Source organism: Kluyveromyces lactis, assembly GCF_000002515.2.
Source record: "Kluyveromyces lactis strain NRRL Y-1140 chromosome A complete sequence".
Classification (NCBI taxonomy): domain Eukaryota; kingdom Fungi; phylum Ascomycota; class Saccharomycetes; order Saccharomycetales; family Saccharomycetaceae; genus Kluyveromyces; species Kluyveromyces lactis.
This window is the reverse complement of record NC_006037.1, coordinates 485605-510093: the sequence shown is the minus strand read 5'-3', so window position 1 is coordinate 510093 and position 24489 is coordinate 485605. Positions and strand designations below refer to the sequence as shown.

Below are 24489 nucleotides of genomic sequence, written 5' to 3'. Positions count from 1 at the left end.
ATATTATATGAATTATGCCATGTTGGAAGGGTTGTGTGAGTGTTGCTGCGATAATGGGCATGCAGAAACAAAGAACGTGATGAGCCTAGAGCTTCCACTAATGGGATTCTCCCTTTTTATGGCATGGTTGGTACCAGCTTCCTAAAAAAAAAATGGAATCAGCACGATTTTCGAAAGGGGAATATGTTTGATTTTAGTGGAAGTTGCTAACTGACGTGCGGGTAACACATGTGGGATACACGGAAGATTACGAGATCCCAAAGTTGTTCCGGTATCTGAGGCATATATATATAGAATGCATTCATGGGTATATACGGGGTCACGTGGGAACGACAACCGGTGTTTAGAATGACTCCATTTGTTCGTATCAATCGTAACCGCCGACCGTTCCAATTATCTCCCAGGCCCGTTCCATGCCCAGCTTTCCTTTTATGACCACGTGATGAAACATTAGCTAGGCAGAGGTATCTCTAATTATAAAGATGTCAAAAATGTACAAGGCTATAACGACATCAACATGATTTGTAAGTACATTACTTTGATTCATTTTCGTTTCACTTCCGAATTGGTGGGAAGTAGTTGAAATGGTAGTTAGGTGGATATTTAGTCTATCTATATATCAATCAAATTGGGTTCATTTTGTGATCTTTGGTTGGCTACTGCTTGAAAGCCTTGTTGAATTTGAGTTTGTGGGAATACAGGCACTGTAGGCAACAGTTCTAAACCTCCGAATGTATTATTACCTGTAGTTGCTCTGTTCGGAGGGACTATCAGTGGGGACGATTCAGGGGCGGTGGAAAATGGGTTATTTGAAACTTGAGAGTAGTTTTGCACGCTGAATGGGTTTGTTTGTTGTCTTTGGAGTTGTTGGCGATTCACGTTTTCTAGGGAGAACGGATTATTTGGACCTGTTTTGGATGGAATGATTGGTGCAGTGGCTGCGTTGTTCAATGGCATCATACCGGTTTGTAAGGGTTGAATCCCAGTGACTGTATTTTGTAACGGAGGTGCCATTTGCTGGGGCATTTGTTGTTGCATTTGTTGTTGCATTTGTTGTTGCATTTGCTGGGGCATCTGCTGTTGGCCAGTTTGTTGAGGAGCCCGCTGTTGCATCTGTAAATCTTGCAGGAACGGATTATAACCAGTTTGTTGGGCAACTTGTTGTGGCATTTGCTGTTGCATCTGTTGAGGCACTTGCTGAGGTATCTGTTGTGTCATCTGTGGTTGTACTTGCTGAGGCACCTGCTGAGGCATCTGTTGTGTCATCTGTGGCTGTACCTGTTGATACTGCTGGAACGGATTGCTTGTATTAGCCACTTGCGCTGGGCGTGTGTCGAATTGAGGTGATGCCATAGACATTGGACTAGTGGCAAATGGATTGTAACCAGTCTGTGTCTGTTGTATTTGCTGTACCGATTGGTGCTTCAATTGGTTCTCCAAAGCAATTCTTTGATGTCTAATGCGTTCCAATTCACTTTGTACCTGGGTTTGATCATCCTTCGAGAAAGTGTTACCTTTATTTTCAGTATCTTCACGTAAATGATCTTCTAACAAATTGATCAATTTAGTGGTAATATGTTTAATGACTGGAATCTTCAATCCAACGGCCTTAGCTGATTTTAGATAACGTACCACATTTTCGGTCAATTGAACAAACCTCTTGTATAATTTAAGCGTACGTTCAGCATTGGAACGAGTTAATTCGAAGAAAGATTCCAATAGAGTGATGATACCTTCATTCAACGCATTGTACAAGGCTAACAAGTCCTGTACAAGCATCTTGAATGCGAACATAATTAAATCGTTGTTTAAATCGCATTGCGAGTACCTATTCTTGATCAAAGCACCAATCTGCAACTCCAAGGATTCCACATGTTCCAAACATTCCGACGAACGATTATCGTCGAATTTCTTTAAATTCGTATTACTGTTGCGCACGTAATCCTTCCGAACTTTCCCGTATTCCTCGCTTCTCACTTTCAAATACAGCCTGTATCTATCTAACGCTTGTACATCACCAGATCTTGCAGGGTACGAACGCGCCAGGCCACGTAGCTCGAAAAAATCCAAATTTCTTGAAAAATACTTCAACGCTATGTCCTTATCACCATCACGAATCATTAGATGTGCTACAGCTAGTGACTTGAAAACCACGGTCCACGCAGAATCATTAATACGTTCCTCTAAGGCATTCACAATCTCTCCAAAATCACGTTCGTTTGTAGTTCCTAACAATATAGGATCCGTATACTTCGTTTTCGGAGGAGCCATCTTGATCTTGGTCGCCCCCTTCACGAGCCTATGATAAGTCGTCATCTCTTCTCTTGTTGCTTCTCCTATTTCCTTTTAACGTGAGTGATGTGAAAACCCCTCAAATATTTAAGCCTATCAAACCAAAAAGATCAAAAGAATGGTACGAGACTGACACCGCTCTCACAAATGTGTTTACGTCTTATTAAAATCTACTTCCTGACCCTCAAAAGCTTATCCAATAAACCAAATATAACTGTTTAAAAACTGTCCTTCTCACAAAACAATAACAATTTCAGTGAAAGTTCAAATCTAAAACCATATAATTTACATCATTGGTAAAACTTGGAACTTTGGAATTTCTGATTTTCAATCTGTGTAACATCTTCAGAAATGCCTGAAGGGACTGGAGCAATATGTGCTACCGAAAAAAGTTGGAGCAATAAATAGGGGTCTTGGCCTAGAAACGGACGTATGATTGTGGTTTTGGGGGGAATCTCTAGTTTTTCGGGGGGAAACCCAAACCCAAATGATGAGGTGAGCTGAGTCGATAACGTTACCCGGGCACAAAGTATTAAGGCCCCATCAAGAGCATAAGTTGAGGGCTCCCTCATCCATAACAACATCGTCATCATCAATCAAAACAAATGCACGATACCGAAGGTATCGTGCAATTAAAATATGAAACAATCCTCTTTTTTCAATCCACTTCGTCATACACTATCAACAGGCTGCTCAGCAGTATTTTTCGTTTTAGCTAAGATTCTTGCATTTAACATCAATATCCTTACGTCGTAAACGTTTCCCTTCCTATCATCCTGCCCATCGCAGTCACTTCTAGAACCGATATTGCCTTTCTTCAACGTTGGGCCATAGCATCCGGACGAACTAACTTCGTCGTAAACCACTCTAGGTCTCTTTCCAAGGCTCATTGTGAGTGCGGACCAGTGGTTGCTATTCATGATGAGTATAGCACTATATATATTTGAAAAATCATTGCATTCAAAGATAACAATGATTAAACGCAGTATGTTTGTTAAATATTTATAAGTGAATACAGACTACAGGTGTATTGTTATTTCGACGCGTCTGGATATTCTGGCGTTTTGAAAAGAAGAAAAACAAAAAAAAAAAGATGGGCAAAGCCTTAAGTATATGTTACCCGATCAAAGACATAATGTCTGGGTGTTTACTCCAGATTTTTGGATATTCAAAAAAGCTTTTGTCTTGGAGATATACGTAAAATATCCCACGTGACCTTACGTTCTCCGGGTAACCAGTTCGGTCTTTTCCTTTATTCAGTTTTCCTGTTTTTCCTGTTAAGGTCATCTTCCCCTCCCCCCACCGGAATAAAACTAATTTTGAAGAATGAACAAAACTTTTTTTTTTCTGAAAAATATAGACCGCATCGACCGAGCTACATACTCTGTGATAGGTAATCAAGATCCACTGACCCACTCGAATATATACCCTAGGGATTGCACTTTACGGTGGACGTATGCTTCACACTGTTTACTTCTCTGGCATTTGTTATAAATTTATTACGTCCTATATATATATATATATATATATATATGTACCTTGACATCATTGCTCAAAGGATCATTCATCTGAATAATTTACAGAGCATCCCAAAAATAAAAAAAATCCAACGAAGAGTGTATAAAGTTGAGTTTTACACTACCACATACAGGAACATCTTAATCTGAAACTCATTTTGAAGTGTCCATTGCGTGCAACACATACAGTAACCGGTAAATAGTGTCAATTGCAGAGAGATTGCTCTATTCTTGATTTTTCTATTCTTTTTTTTTGGTGGTATCTGTTGAAACAGTATAAATCGGAATAATCATAATGTCTTCAGCAGCTGGGAACGCCTTCAGGAGGTTTATGAACTCTGAAACTGGTCCAAAGACTGTGCATTTCTGGGCTCCAACTTTGAAATGGGGTTTGGTTTTTGCAGGGTTCAGTGATACAAAAAGACCGGTGGATAAATTATCAGGTACTCAGAATCTGTCTTTGTTGGCTACGGCTTTGATTTGGACCCGTTGGTCGTTTGTTATTAAACCAAAGAACTATTTACTTGCGTCTGTGAATTTTTTCTTGGGTTGTACTGCTGGTTACCAAATTGGACGGATTATTAAATATAGGATAGAAGAAGGCGATTCGGCATCGCAGATTGTGAAATACATTATTAACGGTGCCGAAAAGCCTGTTGTTGAGAAAATCGTTGATAAAGCTACTCCATCTGCTGCCACTCAATAAAGCGATACCTTTATTAGCGTTTCTAAACATTCAAAATCGTTCCTTGGTGCAAGCTGTTTGCCCCGCTCTCATTACTTTTTCTCTTTTGAGGGAAGATCGGTGATGCATTGATGTTTCTTATACAGATATGTTAATGTATAAGAGCATACTGTTGTTAAAGAATCTACGATGTGTGTTATACATTTATATATCGGATGTGTTTCCATGTGTACTCATATTACATATATATATACATATTTATGGGATGAAATCCATTTTCTGTTGATGATAAAATAAAGAAGACTGATAGTTTGCTAAAAGGCTGCTTTAGATAGGTTTTTTATAAATGGTGCGAGAGTAGTAGCAGTAGTGTAAATGGTTACGTAGAAATTTGTATTCCTATTTATAATATATCGTAAGAGAGATTTAACAACTGGTTGTTATCATGATCATAATCGTTATCATCATCGTCAGCGTAAATTTGGGTTATTGAATATGTATATGATTTGTTTGCACGAATGGTGTATAAGTGACAAGAAAAAAAACAAAGAGAGAGAGAGAGAGAGAAAGAACAGTTGGGAAACACTTTTTCAGACGCTCGCTTATTTGCTATTAGTCAACTCAACAACCTTTTCAGCAGCTGGGTCCAATTCGTCGAAGGAATAGATCTTCAAACCGGATTCAGCGATAATTCGTCTACCTTGTTCCAAGTTGGTACCTTGTAGACGAGCAACAATTGGGACCTTGACAGACAAGTTCTTGGTAGCAGCGACTAGACCTTGAGCGACGAAATCACATCTGACAATACCACCGAAAATGTTAACGAAGATGGCATCGACGTTATCGTTGGACAAGATCAACTTGAAAGCAGTTTCGATAGTTTCCGGAGTGGCACCACCACCACAATCCAAGAAGTTAGCTGGATCACCACCATATAACTTAATGACATCCATGGTGGCCATGGCTAAACCGGCACCGTTGACCAAACAACCGATATTACCCTTTAACTTGACAAAGTTCAAGTCACTCTTCTTGGCGGTAACTTCATCTGGATCTTCTTGAGTCAAATCTCTCCATGAGTACACGTCTTTTTGTCTGAAGGAGGCATTGTCATCGAAACCGAACTTGGCATCCATACACATGACCTTCTTATCCTGGTCAAGAACTTCACTCAATGGGTTAATTTCGATTTGAGTAGCATCCTTTTCCTTGAAGATCTTATATAACTTCAAGACTGCATCCTTAGCATCAGCTTCGGCTTCCTTGGAGAAACCCAAGGAGGCAGCAATCTCAGCAGCAGTTTCTGGGGTCAATCCAACGGAATCTTCGACGTAGAACTTCTTGATAGCATCTGGGTTGGTCTTTGCCACATCTTCGATATTCATACCACCTTCACTAGAGCAAATGATCAATGGCTTCTTAGTCTTTCTGTCCATCAAGATAGACAAATAAGCTTCGTGTTTGGCATTCACTCTTTCGACAATGTAAACACCGGACACTAACTTACCCTTAATACCAGATTGCTTGGTGATCAAATGGTAACCAAGCATCTTACCACTGACTTCAGTAGCATCTTGCACAGAATCGATCATATGGATACCAGATTGCATACCGTTATCGAAATGACCTTTACCTCTACCACCGGTCAAAGCTTGAGCCTTGACGACCAAGTTCTTACCACCCAATTCCTTGGCAATCTTGGTAGCCTCATCGACGGTATGAGCAGCTGCACCTTTTGGAGTACCAACGCCGTATTGTCTCAACAGTTCAGCCGAACGGTATTCGTGGATGGACAAGTTTCTAACTTGTTGACGAACAACAGAAGAAGACTTGTGCAAACAGCTTCTTAATTTGTAAGCTTGCGACAACATAGTGTATGATAATTCTATAGTAGTTCACGGAGTGAGAGAAGACAGTTTCGTTAAGCCAAAAAAAAAAAGACACCGTTTATATTATGTATTATGTTTCGTATCTTCTTTCCAATCTCCTATTCTTTATCTGGGGATCTGGAGTTTATAAATGAATCAAATTAAAGAACGAAAAAACACAGACGGTTTAACCAAAAAATCCTTTAATATCAAACAAAAAGGGCGAAGAAAAAAAAACTCGATAGTTGACAGAATATGGTGCTATAAAGTATCGATGCAATTCCTGAAGCAGGTTTTAAGCTTGGAATGAATTGGCGTAGGTCCAGCAATAATCTTGTAATGTCTTGTATTTTGTAACGACGCAGATTACAATACATATATATATATATATATGTATATGACTGGTAGAGACAGAAATGTGATCATATGGAATAGCATATAAGAACAAGAAATATACAGGATTGGTAGTGTGAGATACTGGCTTTGTGTGGTTTGATCGAAGTGAAAAATTCCCAATGCTACCATCTGTTTGGGCACATCTTCGTGCGCCTCATTCTAGGGCGGATGGACGAAATTTCATCGAAATCAGGCTGAAAGCCTGATTTCTTACTACTGTACCCCATACAAATAGAAACTTAACAAGTAAAAGACAAGAGGCTATCAATGGTAGATTAAAATAAACACAGGAATACATAGGTGCGACCGTTTCAATAGTTCGTCTTAACTGCGTTTGCGATTACTTCACTGACGACTCATCATTCAATTGTGAGTTAAAGTCGGCTCTTGTTGTACTGTATAGGTTTTATTGTAAAGACATCACCCCAGGTGAATGCTGCTGCACTACATTGAATAATACTGAGACGAGCTAGTCTAGGCAGTAGTAAATCGTTCCCTCGAGAGTAACGCGTTGGAACATATGCCTTCCCGGCCCCATTTAGTGCGGGCCAGCATCACGGGCCACAGCCCGTGATGCGAAGAAGGCTTAATGCCGACGCATGAATATAGCTGATAGTGTCGAGATTTCCATTCAAGCTGAAGTTCCTCAAACATCCTGTAGTGGTCTCTTTTTCTTTTCGAGTTTTTTTTTTCCCTGTTAGATCATGTCCTTCTCGGTCCAAAACCGTTGGCACACCGTTAAGCCGTGTTAATAGTCCTTTTTGACCTGGGATATGAGCAGCAGACAAGTGGTCTCGGATGGTGATATCACATTGGCTGAAAGGACAACTTCAAAACTGGGCTAAATGGAGAAAATGAGTTGGTCACGTGACACTGACGTGTCTTTTTTTTCTATCTTTTATATGCTGTGTCTACAAGTGCCTATAATTAATATAACTACTTTTGCCATGCCATCTAGTTTAATTACCTTTCTTCTTTTGCTTCGTGATATGAGCACGCAAGACCTTTTGTTTGTCACGAAGCGACATTTTTTGCTTACCCTTCACAGATCTCTTATGGATCATCATCACAAAGTTCTTCTTTCTAGATTTCTCTTTATTTGTAGTTGATCTCATTGAACTGTCACGCTTACCACGCTTACTTCCGTATTTTTCACGGTCTTCACGACCTTCCATAATAGATGCCATTCTTTCCTCTTTGTTCTGTTTCTTGTGCTTGGCTGGACCCATAAGCTTGTAATGCTCAATAGTTTCTTCGTTGTTGATCCCCATAAGTTTAGTAACACCCTTTTCAGTACGTAGTTCTTGAAGTTTAGCGAAATCGGCTGGTGTTAAGATACGACTGGATGCTAATTCACGGAAAGCTTCTTCTGGGTCAGCGGATTCACTTTCTTCCTTCTGCTCTTCTCCCACCTTTGGTTCTTCTTCATCACCGGATAATTCTAAATCACTATCTTCACCAGCTTCCGGTTCGACTTCATCGTGGGAACGTTTCTTACCCTTATGACCTGTTTTGTTCTTGCTTTCCTCATCGTCAGAGTCCATGTCAACTTCGTACTCTTTATCGCTTTCTATCGTCACCCACTCACCTTCTACATCCGAAGCATCTGATAATTCATCCCGGTTGTTCAAATCCCATGCAGCCTCATCATCATCATCCTCCTCGTTTCCGTTCTCACGCTTCCACTTCGCTAGTAACTCAATACCATCTATACCTTGTACATTAGTAGTCTCGACACCAAACTTGACACGTTTGGATTCCCTGCCATTGCGTTTGTCGTCCTGTAGTCCCATAGAAGCGGTCTTACCACGATCTTTCTTCTTTAACATCTCCGGAGCAACTTCTCTGTATAATGCAATCAAACCCTTAGCAGCAATGGCGACACTCTTGGCCTTGGAGCCCTTATATTCGGTTAAATCTTGTAGTAAAGTCTCATCGATAGCTAATGGGGCACGAGTCAAGATTTCTCTGACTGTATTCAAACCCACAGTGGCAACCTCATTTGAAACACCGTCGCTAACAAACTCGTTGGCTATCTTCCTCACCATCACTTCAATGGTCTCTGGAGGAACAAGATCATGACAGGATTGGGCTGCAGCAGATAGAATCTTGGTAACGTCCCTTTGCTTTGGCGTCAGGTATTTTAAGAAGTATGAATATAGTCCAAGAACCATTAACTTGTGTGTACCTGTTAAACGGGATAATAATTGCATGATGGCAGTCTTTTGTTCGAAATCAAATTTGTTCGAATTCTTACCACTTAGATGTCTTTCAAACAATTTCTCGGCAAACCCTTGTGGATCACGTAATAGATGGATGGCACTGAAATTTAAGAAATTATTCTGTTGAACACCTTTAGCAGATTTCTTCTTTACGACCTTAAGTGCTTGCTCTAGCTTCTTACCTCTTTTACTAGATTTCTTGTTGATCTGGAGCTTGTGCTTCAAAGCGGTAGTATCGATTTCATCCTCATCGTCGTTTTCTTCAAACGCTTCTTCACGCTCTTTATCAGCATCCAAAAAGAACAAGACACCACTGTATGCAATTTTAACATCGTTATGTAGTGCAGCATGGGTCATAATTTCAACCGATCTTGAATCGTCCCAGATACCTCTTCTCCATAACTCTCTTGTCAATTTCGATGCCCATATACCTTGAGAATCTGGCTGTTCCAACAAATTGAAACACAACGCATGGGTAGATTTGTTTAATTTTTGGTTCTTACCACTGGTGTTACAAGATTTCATCAACTGTACTAGAGTGTTGTAGATTAAAGTTCTTAGCTCTTTGGCGTGAGAATTCTGGACCATCGAATTACTAGGGGAAGAGTATGCAATAAGCAATGGGAACATAGTTTGAATCAAAGTCTCAGGGCTGATAACGTTCTTATTTCTCAACATAGTTAGACTGGTGATAATCTTTTCTTTCACGTCAAACGGAAGCGATTTGTGGTGATCTAATACTAACTGTTTCAATTCGTTTGGGAAGTTTGCCGTTTCACGAGGATAACAGGAACAAACTTGAGATACAAATCCAATTGCTCCCATAAACTCAGCCATTGCACTTTCATCAGTGCTCTCGTTGTTGACCGAATTTAACATGAAAATGTCTCTTAATGATTGGTAGTGAGCATATTGCTGTAGAAACTCTTCACGATAGGATTCAGGATCACGCTTAACAAGGTTCTGCAAGAGAATAATGTTTGTCGGTAGAATAGCAGCACGAGATCTCCTAACCATATTTGTTTCTTATTTGATTATGTGATTCCTTTTCACTGTTCGGAAATACTTAGTTGATTTGCACAAGTTCGAATAGTGTTAGGCAACTTTAGTTGTCTCGGAGTGATATACTTTGTTCATACATAGGTTCTATCTCATCGCATCTCATCTCAAAATTTTCTTCCTTCTAAAAAATTTCTTTTCACTCACGGTACGGAAAGAAGAAACCAGAGGCAAAAAGTGGGTTTAAGGCTCTTTAATATCTGAATAGGCAAAATGGTATACTGATGGTAGCTTATTATTGTGTTCCATAAATGAATAATAGTCCACACCAAACGAATATTTGTTTGCAATGTTTATAAATTATGTACGCCGTTTAAATATAGTTCCAAAAATATAATCGAAATGAAATTGATACACCAATTTAGTGTAAAATATTAAAATAAAAAAGAGCAAAAACAGACATCTGTATCAAGTAACGATATGTAAATAGCAGTTGGTATTCATATAATTTTCTTGAGTTTGATCTGATGGATATCGTACAAGAGAAGAGAAACAGTGACGACGTAGAAACTATTTTTGTCCAAAGAGACCGTTAATAGCATCGTAATTGATCTTCTTTGAGAAAGTCGTCTTTTGTAATAGATTCTTGACACCTCCAGCTGCGACAACATCTACAGCATCAGCGTCATCCACGGAAACATCAAGCGGTAGTCCGTCGACTTGAACTTTGACGATGCTTGCACTGGATTGGTTTCTATTAGTACGTTTGCTGCGTTTTTTTCGTAGCGAAGTATTCCCACTGGCCAAATCTGCTTCCTGTTTGAGTCTTTTTGATTCTTGTTCAATCAAGTAATCACCGTTGATATCAATCCAAATACGTTCTTTCAATTTGGAAGCTTCTTCATCTAACAAGTGAGAATCCAATTCTGCATCATCAACATCATCCAAATTTTCAGGATGATCGCTGACTTTTGAAAGCAGAGAAGCTGTGGTGGGTAATAAATGTAAATTTCTTGGTCTATATGGATCCTTTTCAAGACTATATCCATCAATTTCATCCAGGGAACGTTTCTTGTCTTTCTCAGTTTTGTGTAAGTCTTCTCCATCGATTCCATGCGTAGCTTTTATACGACTGAATTCAGCTTTTCTGCGTTCAGAAAGCTTCTTCAAATAATAAAGGACTTCTTTAGACGATAGTTCCTGCGCTCCGAGCACTTGAGTCAAAATTGGATTTCTTGACACGGCTTCCTCGCTTGTCTCCAACATCTCTTTAGTATCCAAAGAATCTTTTATTTTCTTTTCCTTTAGTCTGTTCTTATCGAAACTAGGAGGTTTCGATTCGGCACTTCTCTCACCCTCATTTACCTCAGTTTCATCATCACGGAACTCTTTCACGGAGAGCTTAGCTGATGTTGTATTCTTAAACTCATTCAATCTTTGCTGAAGCGTTTCCTCTGCAACATGAGATATTGCCACGATTTCAGAATGCGTTCTTCTCAAATTGTTCATTCTACAGGCAAGTAAGAGACATGCACCTGCGATACCAGCTGGTCTTCTCCCTTCATACATCCAATCTCTGGACATAGTTTGTGCCAGTTTCACAGCGTCCCTTATCACTTTAATCTTTTTATCACCAAGCTCCAATTTCTCCGCGAAATGTTGAATGAACAAAGATGGGTCAGCTAGAGGTAACTTAACTATTTGTAACTTCTTCGCTAGCTTCAAAAATGTGGCACCAATAGAATAAACACTCACTTGTAACCTTGATGAAAAGTCAATAAGCATGTGATGAGTACGTTCTTTACGACATGCGATGTACAAACAAGCGGCAATCACATTTTGTGATTTCCTACCTTGAACAAAATTATTACTCAAAGCCAATCTATACCATTGGAAAGCAGCATCAGTAACATATTCGGGAATATTTAACGCATAGGAGACAGCTTTCAACTTCCGCCTAGCGTTGTTCAAAGTAGTTTCTCTGGACATCAAAGCATTCTGACCGGAATGTGACATAAACGTTGGATGTGCCTGATTCGCACTGACAAAAGCACCCTGAATGACAGCTGCACCATTACTAGCCTCACCGAACGTGACTTCAGACACGATAGAGTTCTCTTCAGTGACTAAACCACATACTTTACAGATCAATTCATTAGTAGTATTACTAATATCACGGACAAAATCCGTCGAACCACAGTTCTTACACTTTCGTGACGAAACCTGTAAAGTGGATGCCATCCTCTTGAAGCTGGTTTCCTGGCCTGAATGTGCTTCTCAACTGTTATAACCCAGTTTTTTCGCTCTTCTTCTACTTGTGGGAGTGATGAAACCGGCGATATTTTGTTGTTTTCTAATGTCAACTTCTTTACATTCAAAAAAAAAAAAAAAACGCTCTTTCGATAATGATGAACTTATCATTACATATAGGGACAAGAACTTTGAACAGGACAGTATTCAAGGGTACTTTCACTATTCAAAGGTTGAAGATTGACATACTTATAAGCTAAACTTGTCAATTTCTTTTGTTGCTGTCAGGGAATACTTAGTGACCTTACTCGGCTAAACTATCCCTATATTATCCTGCTTGTGCTCAATTAGGGAAGAATGGGTATATCTCTATGGTTATGTCCATATGGACACAGTCCTGAATATGAGACTTTTAAAACTCTGATAGAGTCATTACAAACTTTATTCCCGAATTCTCCTGTATTTGAGCCCCATGTTACTGTGTGTAGTGGTCTCTCATGTGAGAACATGGAGGAAGTGCATAAGGTACTTGAGATGGCTCATCATGCTATAAATGCAGTAAAATCTAAAGTAGATAGTGAGAATGCGCTTGTCGAGTTTGATGGTTTCAATATTGGCAAGAAGTACTTTGAGAAATGCAGATTGGAGTGCAAACCAAACCCTATGTTGTACAGTCTCGCGAAGTTGATAAGATCGATGTTCGTCGGAGAATTGAACATTGATACCTGGTTATTTGAGGAATTCCATCCACATCTTTCGCTAGCCTACTCAGATATCTATCCGATGGACCAAGCAATGATACGGTTGATAAGGCAGAGAATTGAAGACTTATTTGATGTAACTACAGAAGAAATAGAGTCGCATAGCAGGGACCAAGACGCGTATAAATTACAACACACTCTCAAAGGATGGTCTTTCCCGTTGACTTTCAAAGTGGTCAGATGTGAAGGTCCTGTAGAAGAATGGGAAGTGCTATCAGAAGTGACAGTCCATGGATAAGGCAAGTCAATGTCATATAATACCAGTATATAAATACAAATATGCATAATAGTAATGTAATGGTGAAAACTTGAAAAAAAATGGTTTCAAATAGTATAAAAGGAAAAAAGGTTCTCTTTGAATAGCAAAGAGTATCGGGTTTATCACAATACATGTTTGTTTCTGGCTGCAGATAGGGCCTAATAGTATCTTAAAGGTATCCAGATATCCAGACACGCTGAACAGTTTTAGTGATTATTACTTAGATAATGGTTTCCGTTCATGAATATTCCAATTCAAGTGAATTAGCCTCCTCAGTGGGTGAATTCATTGTTGCAGAACAAAATAAGGCCTTAGAGAGCCATGGCAGATTTAACGTTGCTATCAGTGGTGGGTCCTTAATCAATGTTTTACGTAAAGCACTCGTCGATGATCCTTCTGTCTCTAAACAAATACAGTGGGCCAAATGGCACGTTTATTTCAGTGACGAAAGATTAGTTCCTCTTGAAGATAAGGACAGCAACTACGGTGCTTTCAAGCAAGCTGTATTGGAAGAATTGACACGTAAACAGGTCATTGGTCCTGTTGTTTACACCATCAACGAATCCTTGGTGCAAGAAGGTGGATCGGAGAACGAAAAGGTATCGAACGAGTACGAAAGTCTACTACCAAAGGAACCATTTGATTTGATTCTATTGGGATGCGGCCCAGATGGTCACACTTGTTCATTGTTCCCAGGTGAAGCACACAAATATCTTCTAGAAGAGAATAAACGCAAGGTTTTATGGTGTCATGATTCTCCAAAACCTCCAAGTGATAGAATCACCATAACTTTACCTGTTCTTTCCGCAAGTAAGTCTTTAGCTTTCGTTGCTGAAGGAAGTGGTAAGAAACCAATATTAGACGAAATCTTCAACAAACAAAACCAAGAGTTACCATGTACCATTGTCAACAAGGAAAATGACGCAAAGACTCGCTGGTTTGTCAATTCAGATGCGGTTGAAGGTCTTGGATTACATGCTGAAAAATACTCTGCTTAAAACTGGACAAGTACCAGTCAACCCAGACCCCTTTTACTGACAATGTCTTAATTTTTTACGTAGAATCATGTATAAGGATGTTTACTAGTTGAAATAAGGGACGACTAACCACTTTGCAAATGGAATAAGATTAAGGCGTACCTATCAAGATGTTGCAGATGCCGACATAGTATTTTATTCCGGGAATTACATTTCTTTTCAATCATATATCGTTCATTAAAGATTGTATTTTTCCGGCTTACTGGTACGCAATAGACAATAGTATCGACAGACTTTACGCAAGGAATTTAATTTATTACCCGATATTCCAGTTGTATCCCTAGACAAGTTTCGGTGGGTAACGACTGGCCGAAAAGATCGGCCTTTGGCTAGAAAAGACTCGCAGAAGCTACTAACTTGCAAGGCAAGTTGTACTAATTGTCGTTAATCAGCTGAGAATCAAGAAGAGCACCCTACAGGTTTGTTTCATGGAAGAATTAAAGATACCGTATTTCAAGGGTGTCTTATGCTAAGATGTACCGTATTCACCCTTCGTTACTGTCAATTCGTATCATATACAGCTTCATCTAACCAGAAGCTGAGAATGAATATATTGCGACTATGAAACGATGGTTGGCTGGACCCTTTGCTTACCACCTGGTACCCTCATCTTCTGCACATAGATTTCTGTGAAAAAAGGCTTTTTTTTATTTCTTGGCGCATCACAGTAGACACGTTTGCAGGTATCAATGAGATAAGCCGGGCTGAGCTCAGTCAAAATGTATCTTTCCATGCCTATTGAAAACCAGGACAGCTTGCAAACAGGTGGAAAGCATGTACACACCTGAAACGGTATATGGATTACGAGATTGGTTGCCTTTGTAATCATTCATTGGAAAAAAACAGCTGCTTTTTTTTCCATTTGCATTGTTCTTCAAACGGTATCAATTTCCTTTCCCGGTTAACGTAAAGAATCTTGTTCTGGATAAACAGGAAGGAAAAAGAACGTGAGTGAAAGTGTCTTCTCCACGGCGTGGAACCCGACCGAAGGGTCTGTAAAAGGCAGATATGCCGAAATCCGAAATTCCAATTACAAGAATTGTTTCGAACTGACAATTATTTGTAAAAGCTAATGCTAATTCTGATTTTTGTCAAACTCACAGAACTGATCAGCTACCTGTGATTTAGTAGTTTAGGTTTTGAAACTTGGATATCATGTGTAGTATAAATGTTTCTGTTCGTATAAGTAATGATTGCGTTGGTCAGACTGGGAAAACGATGCAGCTCGTCTATTGAATCGGTATCTTCATGTACCGTCCTTCGAGAGATGCGGGTGTTTAACTAAGTATCTACTGGCTTTTCTTAGCGATCGATCAAGAAAAAGAAAAAATGCGAATTTCGTCCTACAGGAACGTCTTTTCAAGAGCTGGAATTCTTAGAAAAAGAGAAAGAACAGTATAAGAAGCCGATGATACGTGGCAATTACTCCCGTTTTGGATACAGCATATTCCAAGCTGGCAGTAAATTTGCGGCGTTTTTTTAATTGTGCTCTTGTTACTGCTTTTCAATATATACTTGTTACAGAAATGAAATGTGTAGACTGTGTAGAGAATTTGTGCTACAACCCGACTTTTTGAATGGGACAAATTTGAAGCATAACAACTGCGACGTGCCTCTTTACCGGGATAAAGGGTGTCTTGATATAACTACATTCTTGCTAAATATGGCGGGAACTGTCGGAAAGGTTCCCACAAAAGAGGAAAGCGGGGAAATAATCAGTGCCTCTTTGCCTCTGTAAAACCAAATGTTAGATTATATTCCGGATATTATTGCCCACATTGGTAGACTCTGTAGCCGTAAGTAGGTTAAGTGGAAATTTTTTAACATAATATAGTGCAGAATTCGGTTGGGATCACCACGTCATTTTCTTGTGCACAAAGTCAGTATTCTTTCTTCATGTAATACTTAAAACTGGCAATGTAACAGAGTCTGGACCCCTATAATCAACAATTTGTGAAACCAACAGTAACCATTAGAAATACATAGCTATACTATGTTGGAACAGAGGACCGGAAAAAACAACATCTTCTGCTAGGATGATCCTGTCTTCGAACATCGCATATAGAACAGGCATGATCAACGATATTATACTGAAACTCCCGCAGCTCGCTATCATAAAAAACCAACTAGTTTCCAAGCCAAAAAAAAAAAAAAAACGTACATCTTGAACGGCCTGCTGGACACTTCTGGTTCTCGTAATCTTGCAATTTCCTTTTACGATTTTCCTATTGACCCAAGCGTTATACACACCACAGCTCATTTCTTTTTCAAACCATATACCGAGCAGCAATTTAAAGTTGTCCTAATCTCGACAGCAGAAGAGAAAAATTCCCCCCCTCCCCCCTTACCTACAGCTGAAGTAGTATGCTTTTCCTTGTCATGTGTACTAGAAGTTTGTGTATTTTTTCCAGACTCCTCTACATAGCCTACTTTCCTACCAGAAGATCAGTGTTTCCACATTAACCGAAATTTGTATGCTCTTTTCTGTGCAAGTTAGAACCTGCGCCGCACTCTTTCTATCAACAGAAATTATAATTATAATTCACTGGCCGCTTTTTTACCCACCTCACCTCTGGTGAGATTGACGTAGAGGCCATGTACGAATTGAAGAAACAGCAGCATGGAAGAGCTACAGACATGTATGAGTTTTTTTTTTGTGTATCTTAACTTGGGGTTTTTAATCCATTGTTCTAATCCGGTACGATTTTGAAATCGAAATATTGTCAGTCCTAGACTCGTCTCGTACTTCGAACCACAATCTGAAAGTAATGCCGGGAATAGGAAAGAAAAAAAATCATTCGCTCAGTAAAGGGACTGCAGCTAGGAACTGTAATTTCAACTGTATTTGCAAAGTAGCGCACGCTGTACGCCTTCATTCATTATGGTGTTTCCCGTTGCAAATGCTATCTATTTAATGCCCTTCAGCTTTTCTTTTTTTCTCACTGTCTCTTGATACTTTGAATATCACATTATTTTCTCTTTAGCCTGAAGTTTAAATTACTTGACAGCAGCGTAAAAGCGTGAAACTCATTCCTTAGGACAAGGACTGGAAAGAGAAACCAAAAATAAAATAGTGGTGTGTCTTTTCCCAATCTGCTTTAACTTTCGTATTCAAAGCTGATAATTCTTCTCTCTGATCGATTTGATCGTCACCACTGACATTCAACATTAACACCATCATCTCTTCTCACTTTTTTCTTTTGAAAAATTAGAATATTTGGGCTTTGAATTTCTGGATATATATCGATTATTCTTCTCTCTTACTAATTTTGACGAACCTTAATACATACATACACACAGCCTGTCCCTACACTTGCTGAACCAGTTGACATTAATTTATTCGATCCATAGGTGAGAGAGAGCATTTCCAAGAGAGGTTTCCATTCTCTTTCCCATTTTTTTAGGTGCTTTATATCCCTATTGATCTACTCTCTAGAGTGTGCTGAAGAGACTCATCTGGTTTTCGGAGATACAGTTAAGAGTCGCATACAAGAAAAGATACACAGACACAACACATATCGTGCGATATATTAGAGGGAGTGTGCTAAAGTGTAACTGAACACCTTTGCCTTTTTTTTCATTCATTCCATTCCACATTTGGGATACTCGTCCCCTTTCTTTACGAATCTCAGCCGGGCTTTGTCATATCTCAAGCCTGATAAAAGATAGACCTGGATTGTCAGCTATACGTCGCGAATAAGTGCTCCGGTGGAATAGAAATAATAAAAGACGCCTGTTCAAATATCTACTCTCAAGTTTTCTTCCGTTTTTCTCAAGAAATTGCTCGCCTTGCATCTCCAAATATTTCAAGACTAAGAATAACTACTCTTTAGGTTGATATTGAAGAAATCTCTCATATTTCTGCATTTTAACGGACTAAAACTACAACTGTCTCATCAAGATACTGTTTCGTTAACATCTTCAAATACCCGATATTTTTCTTAACGAGAAGCATCCAACGGAACGTACGTTGGTAGGAACCCACCTCTAAGCTTTGCAATTTAAATTAATCTCAAAAAGACAAAGAAAGTACTGACATCTCGTCCTAGAAGTTCAGTACCAGAGACTGAGCAACACTAAACGAAACTACAAACGAAACTACACCGCATTCTGCACCAGATACAGATAACACTGATTTACCTTTCCTGGTTTCACCGATAGTCATTGTTTTCATTTTACCTGCGTTTCGCCGACTTACTTGTTACCGCAATATCTGACTGCATTTTTCGCTCGATAATCTTTTTTTTCATCTATTTCTTGAACTAGGCGATTTTTCGTATTTTTCTGTCAAAAAAAAATCGAAAAGAAAAGTTTATTTCTTTTTGCCTGTAACTGCTTTCACCGTTTAAACCAATTATTGCATATACACCGATTAAGGAACCTTAAGGTACGGCATATACATAAACCAGATACTCGACACCGAGTTAGATTTATTGAAAGACAAAGATAAATCGTATTAAATTGAAGTAAATTTATTCTGGTAAACGTAGATCTTTCCTTGAGTTACGAGACAACACAAGACAGACATCCATCCAACATGCATAGTAAGACATTCATTCATCAATTGCATCATATCTTGATGCAGGATGAATTGATAGAATGGATTAGATGGTCTGAGGATGATGAGTCCATGTTTATTATCAAACCGAACGCTCCAAATTTTTCTAGCAAAGTGTTGAAACGTTTTTTCAAGCACGGTAATGTTTCCAGTTTCGTGAGGCAGTTGCACATGTATGGTTTCCATAAGCTACCGCACAGTGCGTCCTCCACTTTGGCAGCTTCTGGCGCTGATAACAATGGTGCAACCGCCTCTACGAACAACGCTACTTCCAAAAGCGAAATCGAATGGAAGTTTACACATCACTCTCACGATTTTTGCAAATCTGCTTCCGAGGCACAGTTGAAGAGAATTCATCGTAAATCTAACAATCTTGGGAAAGATGGTAAGAGAAGAAACGTGTTATCACCCGTTTGTGTCAGCTATCTTGGTTCCTCTCAGGATCCTACTGCGAATGCAAATTTGCCAGCGGAGCTGTCCAGAAAGTCTTCTGGTCCTGTGCAACCAACGCATATGTCACAAACCAGTAATTCACCGGTACACCCTCTACCCTCAGGTTCGCCCCTGCTGCAGCAACCTCAACCGATACACCAACACCAACTGTCAATACCAACATCTGTACCTGGTCCGATTCGTCAAGCGTCCCTTCCTACGACGAATCCAACCATACCAGCTATGCCGACTATACCACCACCACCTATGAATGGTGCACCATTGCCCATTACAAGCCCGATACCTCGCATGCTGGGAACTCCTTACTATTCTATCAGTCCGTATCCTTCCGTGTCATCCCATGCTGGCCTGGGACCAAGTTCAACCGCATTACAAACCCACACGTTATTTCAATATGAACAAAATCTTGGGATACTGCTACGATCTATGCTCCAAATGTGCGACGTGTTGTCCGCAGATGATTCGAATATACAGGAACATCTTCAGAGACTGAAATTATTTAAGCTGGAACTAATGACTACAGAATCAAATTGGAATACACTCATGGCTAATAACTCAATGACCACAAAATCAAGCACTGCTAGTGCAAGCACGACTGCTTCTGCCGTTAACAGATTTAATAGTTACGGTTCTTTGGAATCACAGAAAAACTCCATCTTTTCTAACCCAAGGTTTTCGAAAGTTCAAAAAGTTTCTCTCGGAGGAACTACAACACAATTCCCTGAAGGCAGTGGTTCTGTGTCTCAGGAGTATGGTCCAAAATAATGTAAATAAGCATTATCCATTTACAAATTCACTTCACCCTCATCACATGGATAATCAGAAGAAACCTTATCCTCAGCGTGTTGCCTCAGTTACTTCACACTCCAGGTTTTTTCTTTATAGATATCTTTCTTTTTTCTTTCACCCTCTACAGTCACGCATCAATCTTCATTTTATTTGTCATGTTGGAATCCGCTGAGAACCTGCTTATTTGGTCAGATCAGATAATTACGGAATTTTATACACTATATTTTTATTTGCTTCAGGATTAGACTTTTTCTTTTATTATAAATGGGCTATTGTTATTATCATTGTTATTATTAGTATTATTAGTATTATTATTATTATTATTATTATTATTATTATTATTATTATTATTATTATTATTATAGGACTTATTCTGTTCTGCCAAGCACGTCACGACATAACTTTTGCACTTTCTTTGTTTCCTCCCTAGCACAGACACATTTACCATTTAATTACATAGCTGATGAGGGTACTAAATTAGGACGGCATGTGAAAGTATAGAGAGGCTGGTAGAATTGCCAATAGTATTCTTTCTGAATGAAATGGCATATTCTCTCCAAGTAAAATCCTCAAAATAATGCCATAATTGCACCCTTTTCAATGACTTTAAATATAACGGTACTGTTATGCGTTCATTGCTTACAAGCATTTGAATCTACAATAGGCACTTTGCCGAAAGAAACCCATGATTTAGAAATGTGAGTTCAAACGCATGCATTGAGTCAATGCAGTGGAAAAACTCATCGATCGAATTTCATTCGTATGCAACTTTCAGGCTGCAACTTTCTTTTGAGAGAAAAGATCGCCGGAGATAGCTAGGAAAATCAATTTTTTTCTTTTTGGTTAAAAACAGAGAACAGAATTATAGGACTTATATTCTTATATCCTTTATAATACGATGATTCTGACAAAGAAGCGACCTGAGAAAAAGATAAAAATCTTTACTTAAGATTTTCTCTGGGCTCTATTTCTGCAATGATTTCAAAAACCCTTTTTGTATTTTAACTATTATACTTTCCCCCCTCATCAGCTTGACAACTAAGAACGCTTATTCACCATATTGAAGTGAAATAAGTGAAATTGACCGAAATGAAATGAAATGAAATGAAATAACGTAAATTTGGAGTAAGAGGATCGAAATAAAAATTTAACAAGACAACAACTGGAAAAGAATGATGGAATCTTCTACTCGGTAAGCCTTCCGAGATGATACTATGTCGTTAAGGGGGCAAAAACAGAGCAGAAATGAATGTTGAATTCTTTTTTTTTTTTGACAATTCGACAGAAAAAGATACAGGGGAACGGTTGTAGTTTCCAATTTACCATTCATCTCGAGAAGGCCACACAAATACTTGCAACTGAAAAAAAAAATATAATTAACAAAGTGGTGACTGAGTCAAAATTCAAACTGCAGTTAGAGATCAAAGAGCTCCAAATCTAATTAAACAGAAATAATTCAAAAAAAAAAAAGAATAAAAGGGGAACTGAAAAATCTGATCAGTGCGATGGCGGTGGATAATGCATTGGAACTGGAACCATCCAAGGATGATATTGCTGCTGCTGTTGCTGATACATTGCGTTCAAAAATTTTTTGTTATAGTTAACATTGTTGGATACCGGACCCTTAATTGAGTCTATGCTCTTTGATCTTCTTTGAGCGAAAGATACAAACAACGTATTATCGGAATTCAACTTCAAACCATCTGTATGGTACATGGCCCGTGATGCATCCAAAGGATTTTGGAAACAAACAAATCCATATCCCTTTGATTTTCCAAACAGTTCATCTTTCTTCAGATCTTGATCATCCTGTTCCTTTATGGATCCACCTACAGTAATAATCTTGGCACTAATAATCTCTCCAAATTTCTCAAAAAACTGATAGAGATCTTCATCTCTCCAATCTAAAGGCAAATGCTTCACATATAAGTTTGATTCCTGTTCGTCACTTCTTGGAATCGGTAGTGGTGTATTGAACATCGGATTAGATGATGAGTAAGTCAGAGGCATATTCATTGGACCGTAAATTGAATTGTTACGAGGTGAGCCAGTCGAATTTGTTGAGGAATTTGTTAGAACAGGAATAGATTGCGTAACTAACGGAGGCAATGCTTGTCCCGGTATGCCTGTTGGAGGCGGTGGTATCGAAACTGGATACACTGGTTGCGACATTGATGGTGGTGGAATAGAGTTTTGAGTGGAGCTGGAAGGAGAATGATGATCATATGCTTGATCTCTACTACCGTATTGAATATTCGTGATCGAATTTTGTCTTGAGATTGAACGGGAATTAGAGGAATTATTGCGGTTGTAGGATGGTTCATTCAATGGAAGCGGTGTAATAGGAGGAGGTGAAAACCCAGGCGCATTCGATTGTCTAGAACTGATTGACCTATCGCTATGACGACGTGAGAGTCTGAATGAATACATTGGAGGGAAAAATGATTGCTGGTAATAAGGCTGATGAGGACTACTATGACCATGATGAGTTTGGTGTGGTCCGGAATAATGGTGGTTATTATTGTTATATTGCTGCTGCTGCTGTTGCTGTTGTTGCTGCTGCTGCTGTTGTTGGTGGTGGTGGTTATGATAATGATTATTGTTACCGTTGTTGTTCATGCTAGAGAGGCTACTAGAACTGTTACCATGGTATGAGTGCTGATGTTGATGGAACTTTTGTATAGCCTTGTTGACGACCAACTGGTGACCGTACCATTGTGAATCATTAAAAGTTTCGATACATTTCAAAGCCATTTCATGGGTTGCGAATCTAAAGAAGCCGTATCCTTTCAAAGGAGATTCCTCATTCTGAGAGGAACAAGTTTCCTCGTTAGTAGCTTCTGTTTCATCATCGCTAGATGAACTGGATTTAGGCACTTCAGTGTCACTGGAAGTGGTGGCATCATTTTTCATTACGATATCCTCATCACCATTATCGTGGTGCTTTTCAATTGTCTTTAGCTGAGGATCCTCGATCTTTTCGTTATTTCTTTTATTTGTCTCATCACTATTGTGCTTTGACTTAACGGGGAAAGATTCTGCATTTAAATGTAACGGTGACTCGGATTTAGAATCTTCGTCTGTTTCGGAATATTCCACATTTGTTTGTGAATTTGTCTTTGGGAAGAAATAGCTAACCATTTCACAATCCGGGAGAGCTTTCTTGAACTTCTCCAAGACGATAGAAGGTGTTAACAATTTGTTTTCTGTGGTGAAAATCGGTAAATTGCCGACGAAGACACCTTTAAACTTGGTAGATTCCTCTTGTTCATTTTGTTTCCATTGATCGAAATGGATTCTTTCCCTTTCCTTTCTTTCAACGTGATAGTTCACAAACAATGGGGATCCATTCATCAAATTCCCGTTCAATTCTTTAATACAGTTTGAAGCCTGGGATCCCAATGCGTATGAGACAAACCCAAATCCCATCGATTCGTTTGTATTTGAGTCCAAGATAATTTTGAGAACTAGGATGGGACCAAACTTGGCAAAGATGGGTACTAAATCCTCTTTGGTTAGATTCTTTGGAATTCCTCTGACATATAAATTACCGGGATGATTCAAAGCATGAGGATTCTCTGAGATAGACCAACATTCCAAGATCGATGAAGATTTATTACCGTTACCTGAAAACTTGGTCAATTCGGATAAGAACCCTTCTTTTGTTGCCTGTAGATCCTTATATGGTTTGAATTGGGCCTGTATCACCACATCGTAGAACCAGGTAGTCTTTTCATTTTCCAGATCCGAATCTCGATACCAACTGTCTACTTCTGCGTTACCGCGCTCAAACAAGTACACATCCAAGTTTTCCTTCAAATGTGCTATACGTTCATGATCAGAGAAATACTGGTAATTCTCCATCTCTTTCGGGTTGATCAACAAACCTTTGTTGCTATGAACCAATTGGTTCAAACTCGTAAGAAGTTGAGATTTTTTCGGATCTGTTATGAAAGTGTCTGGGTCAACCCATTTCAACCTGCAAGTGAGGACATTTGTATTAGCGAAATATTCGGTGCTATTCGTGCTTGTCGCGTTATCATTACTTCCGTTACCATTGGCAACGTCTCTGCTAGGAGATGTTTCCTTGACTTCACTGTTTTTTCTTGATGCACTAGTCATGACGGATTTGCCTTAATATTGATTTTGTGTTTCTACAAGAATTTAAAATTTAAAGTTTAAAACTCAAAGGCAAAAAAATTGTTCATTACGCGGTTGATATGCGAACCGTAAAACAGGGGGGACAGTAGTGAAAACGATGCTATGCTATCTCTTCAATCTCTTCTACCTAACCTTTTATAGTATGGGGAACCGTGAAAAATGAAGCAAATGAGAGAAAAAAAAATATAGTCACTGTCTCAATTCTAAATCAAACGCTCAATTAAAGTTTGTTGAAGTTGAAA

The 24489-nt window shown here is 39.0% G+C and overlaps 10 protein-coding genes across 10 annotated transcripts; 4 read left to right on the top strand and 6 right to left on the bottom strand.

Moving 5' to 3' along the window:
• Nucleotides 1-612: 612 nt before the first annotated feature.
• Nucleotides 613-2316, bottom strand: YAP1802 (Yap1802p; the record flags this gene model as incomplete). Its single annotated transcript, XM_451244.1, has 1 exon — nucleotides 613-2316. One exon carries the CDS (start codon nucleotides 2314-2316, stop codon nucleotides 613-615), a length of 1704 nt encoding a protein of 567 aa, XP_451244.1.
• A 647-nt stretch (nucleotides 2317-2963) lies between these two features.
• KLLA0_A05511g (uncharacterized protein) lies at nucleotides 2964-3212 on the bottom strand (the record flags this gene model as incomplete). Its single annotated transcript, XM_002999301.1, has 1 exon — nucleotides 2964-3212. The coding sequence occupies one exon, from the start codon at nucleotides 3210-3212 to the stop codon at nucleotides 2964-2966; it is 249 nt and encodes an 82-aa protein (XP_002999347.1).
• Nucleotides 3213-4104: 892 nt separating this feature from the next.
• MPC3 (mitochondrial pyruvate carrier) lies at nucleotides 4105-4515 on the top strand (the record flags this gene model as incomplete). The annotated part of the gene is made up of 1 exon (XM_451243.1): nucleotides 4105-4515. The coding sequence occupies one exon, from the start codon at nucleotides 4105-4107 to the stop codon at nucleotides 4513-4515; it is 411 nt and encodes a 136-aa protein (XP_451243.1).
• A 581-nt stretch (nucleotides 4516-5096) lies between these two features.
• LSC2 (succinate--CoA ligase (GDP-forming) subunit beta) lies at nucleotides 5097-6365 on the bottom strand (the record flags this gene model as incomplete). The annotated part of the gene is made up of 1 exon (XM_451242.1): nucleotides 5097-6365. One exon carries the CDS (start codon nucleotides 6363-6365, stop codon nucleotides 5097-5099), a length of 1269 nt encoding a protein of 422 aa, XP_451242.1.
• A 1352-nt stretch (nucleotides 6366-7717) lies between these two features.
• SDA1 (Sda1p) lies at nucleotides 7718-9997 on the bottom strand (the record flags this gene model as incomplete). Its single annotated transcript, XM_451241.1, has 1 exon — nucleotides 7718-9997. One exon carries the CDS (start codon nucleotides 9995-9997, stop codon nucleotides 7718-7720), a length of 2280 nt encoding a protein of 759 aa, XP_451241.1.
• A 552-nt stretch (nucleotides 9998-10549) lies between these two features.
• On the bottom strand, nucleotides 10550-12220 carry BRF1 (transcription factor TFIIIB subunit BRF1; the record flags this gene model as incomplete). The annotated part of the gene is made up of 1 exon (XM_451240.1): nucleotides 10550-12220. One exon carries the CDS (start codon nucleotides 12218-12220, stop codon nucleotides 10550-10552), a length of 1671 nt encoding a protein of 556 aa, XP_451240.1.
• Nucleotides 12221-12586: 366 nt separating this feature from the next.
• Nucleotides 12587-13228, top strand: CPD1 (2',3'-cyclic-nucleotide 3'-phosphodiesterase; the record flags this gene model as incomplete). The annotated part of the gene is made up of 1 exon (XM_451239.1): nucleotides 12587-13228. One exon carries the CDS (start codon nucleotides 12587-12589, stop codon nucleotides 13226-13228), a length of 642 nt encoding a protein of 213 aa, XP_451239.1.
• Nucleotides 13229-13476: 248 nt separating this feature from the next.
• KLLA0_A05390g (6-phosphogluconolactonase) lies at nucleotides 13477-14247 on the top strand (the record flags this gene model as incomplete). Its single annotated transcript, XM_451238.1, has 1 exon — nucleotides 13477-14247. The coding sequence occupies one exon, from the start codon at nucleotides 13477-13479 to the stop codon at nucleotides 14245-14247; it is 771 nt and encodes a 256-aa protein (XP_451238.1).
• A 4576-nt stretch (nucleotides 14248-18823) lies between these two features.
• On the top strand, nucleotides 18824-20062 carry MGA1 (Mga1p; the record flags this gene model as incomplete). The annotated part of the gene is made up of 1 exon (XM_451237.1): nucleotides 18824-20062. One exon carries the CDS (start codon nucleotides 18824-18826, stop codon nucleotides 20060-20062), a length of 1239 nt encoding a protein of 412 aa, XP_451237.1.
• A 1521-nt stretch (nucleotides 20063-21583) lies between these two features.
• RIE1 (Rie1p) lies at nucleotides 21584-24208 on the bottom strand (the record flags this gene model as incomplete). Its single annotated transcript, XM_451236.1, has 1 exon — nucleotides 21584-24208. The coding sequence occupies one exon, from the start codon at nucleotides 24206-24208 to the stop codon at nucleotides 21584-21586; it is 2625 nt and encodes an 874-aa protein (XP_451236.1).
• Between the last annotated feature and the right edge of the window lie 281 nt (nucleotides 24209-24489).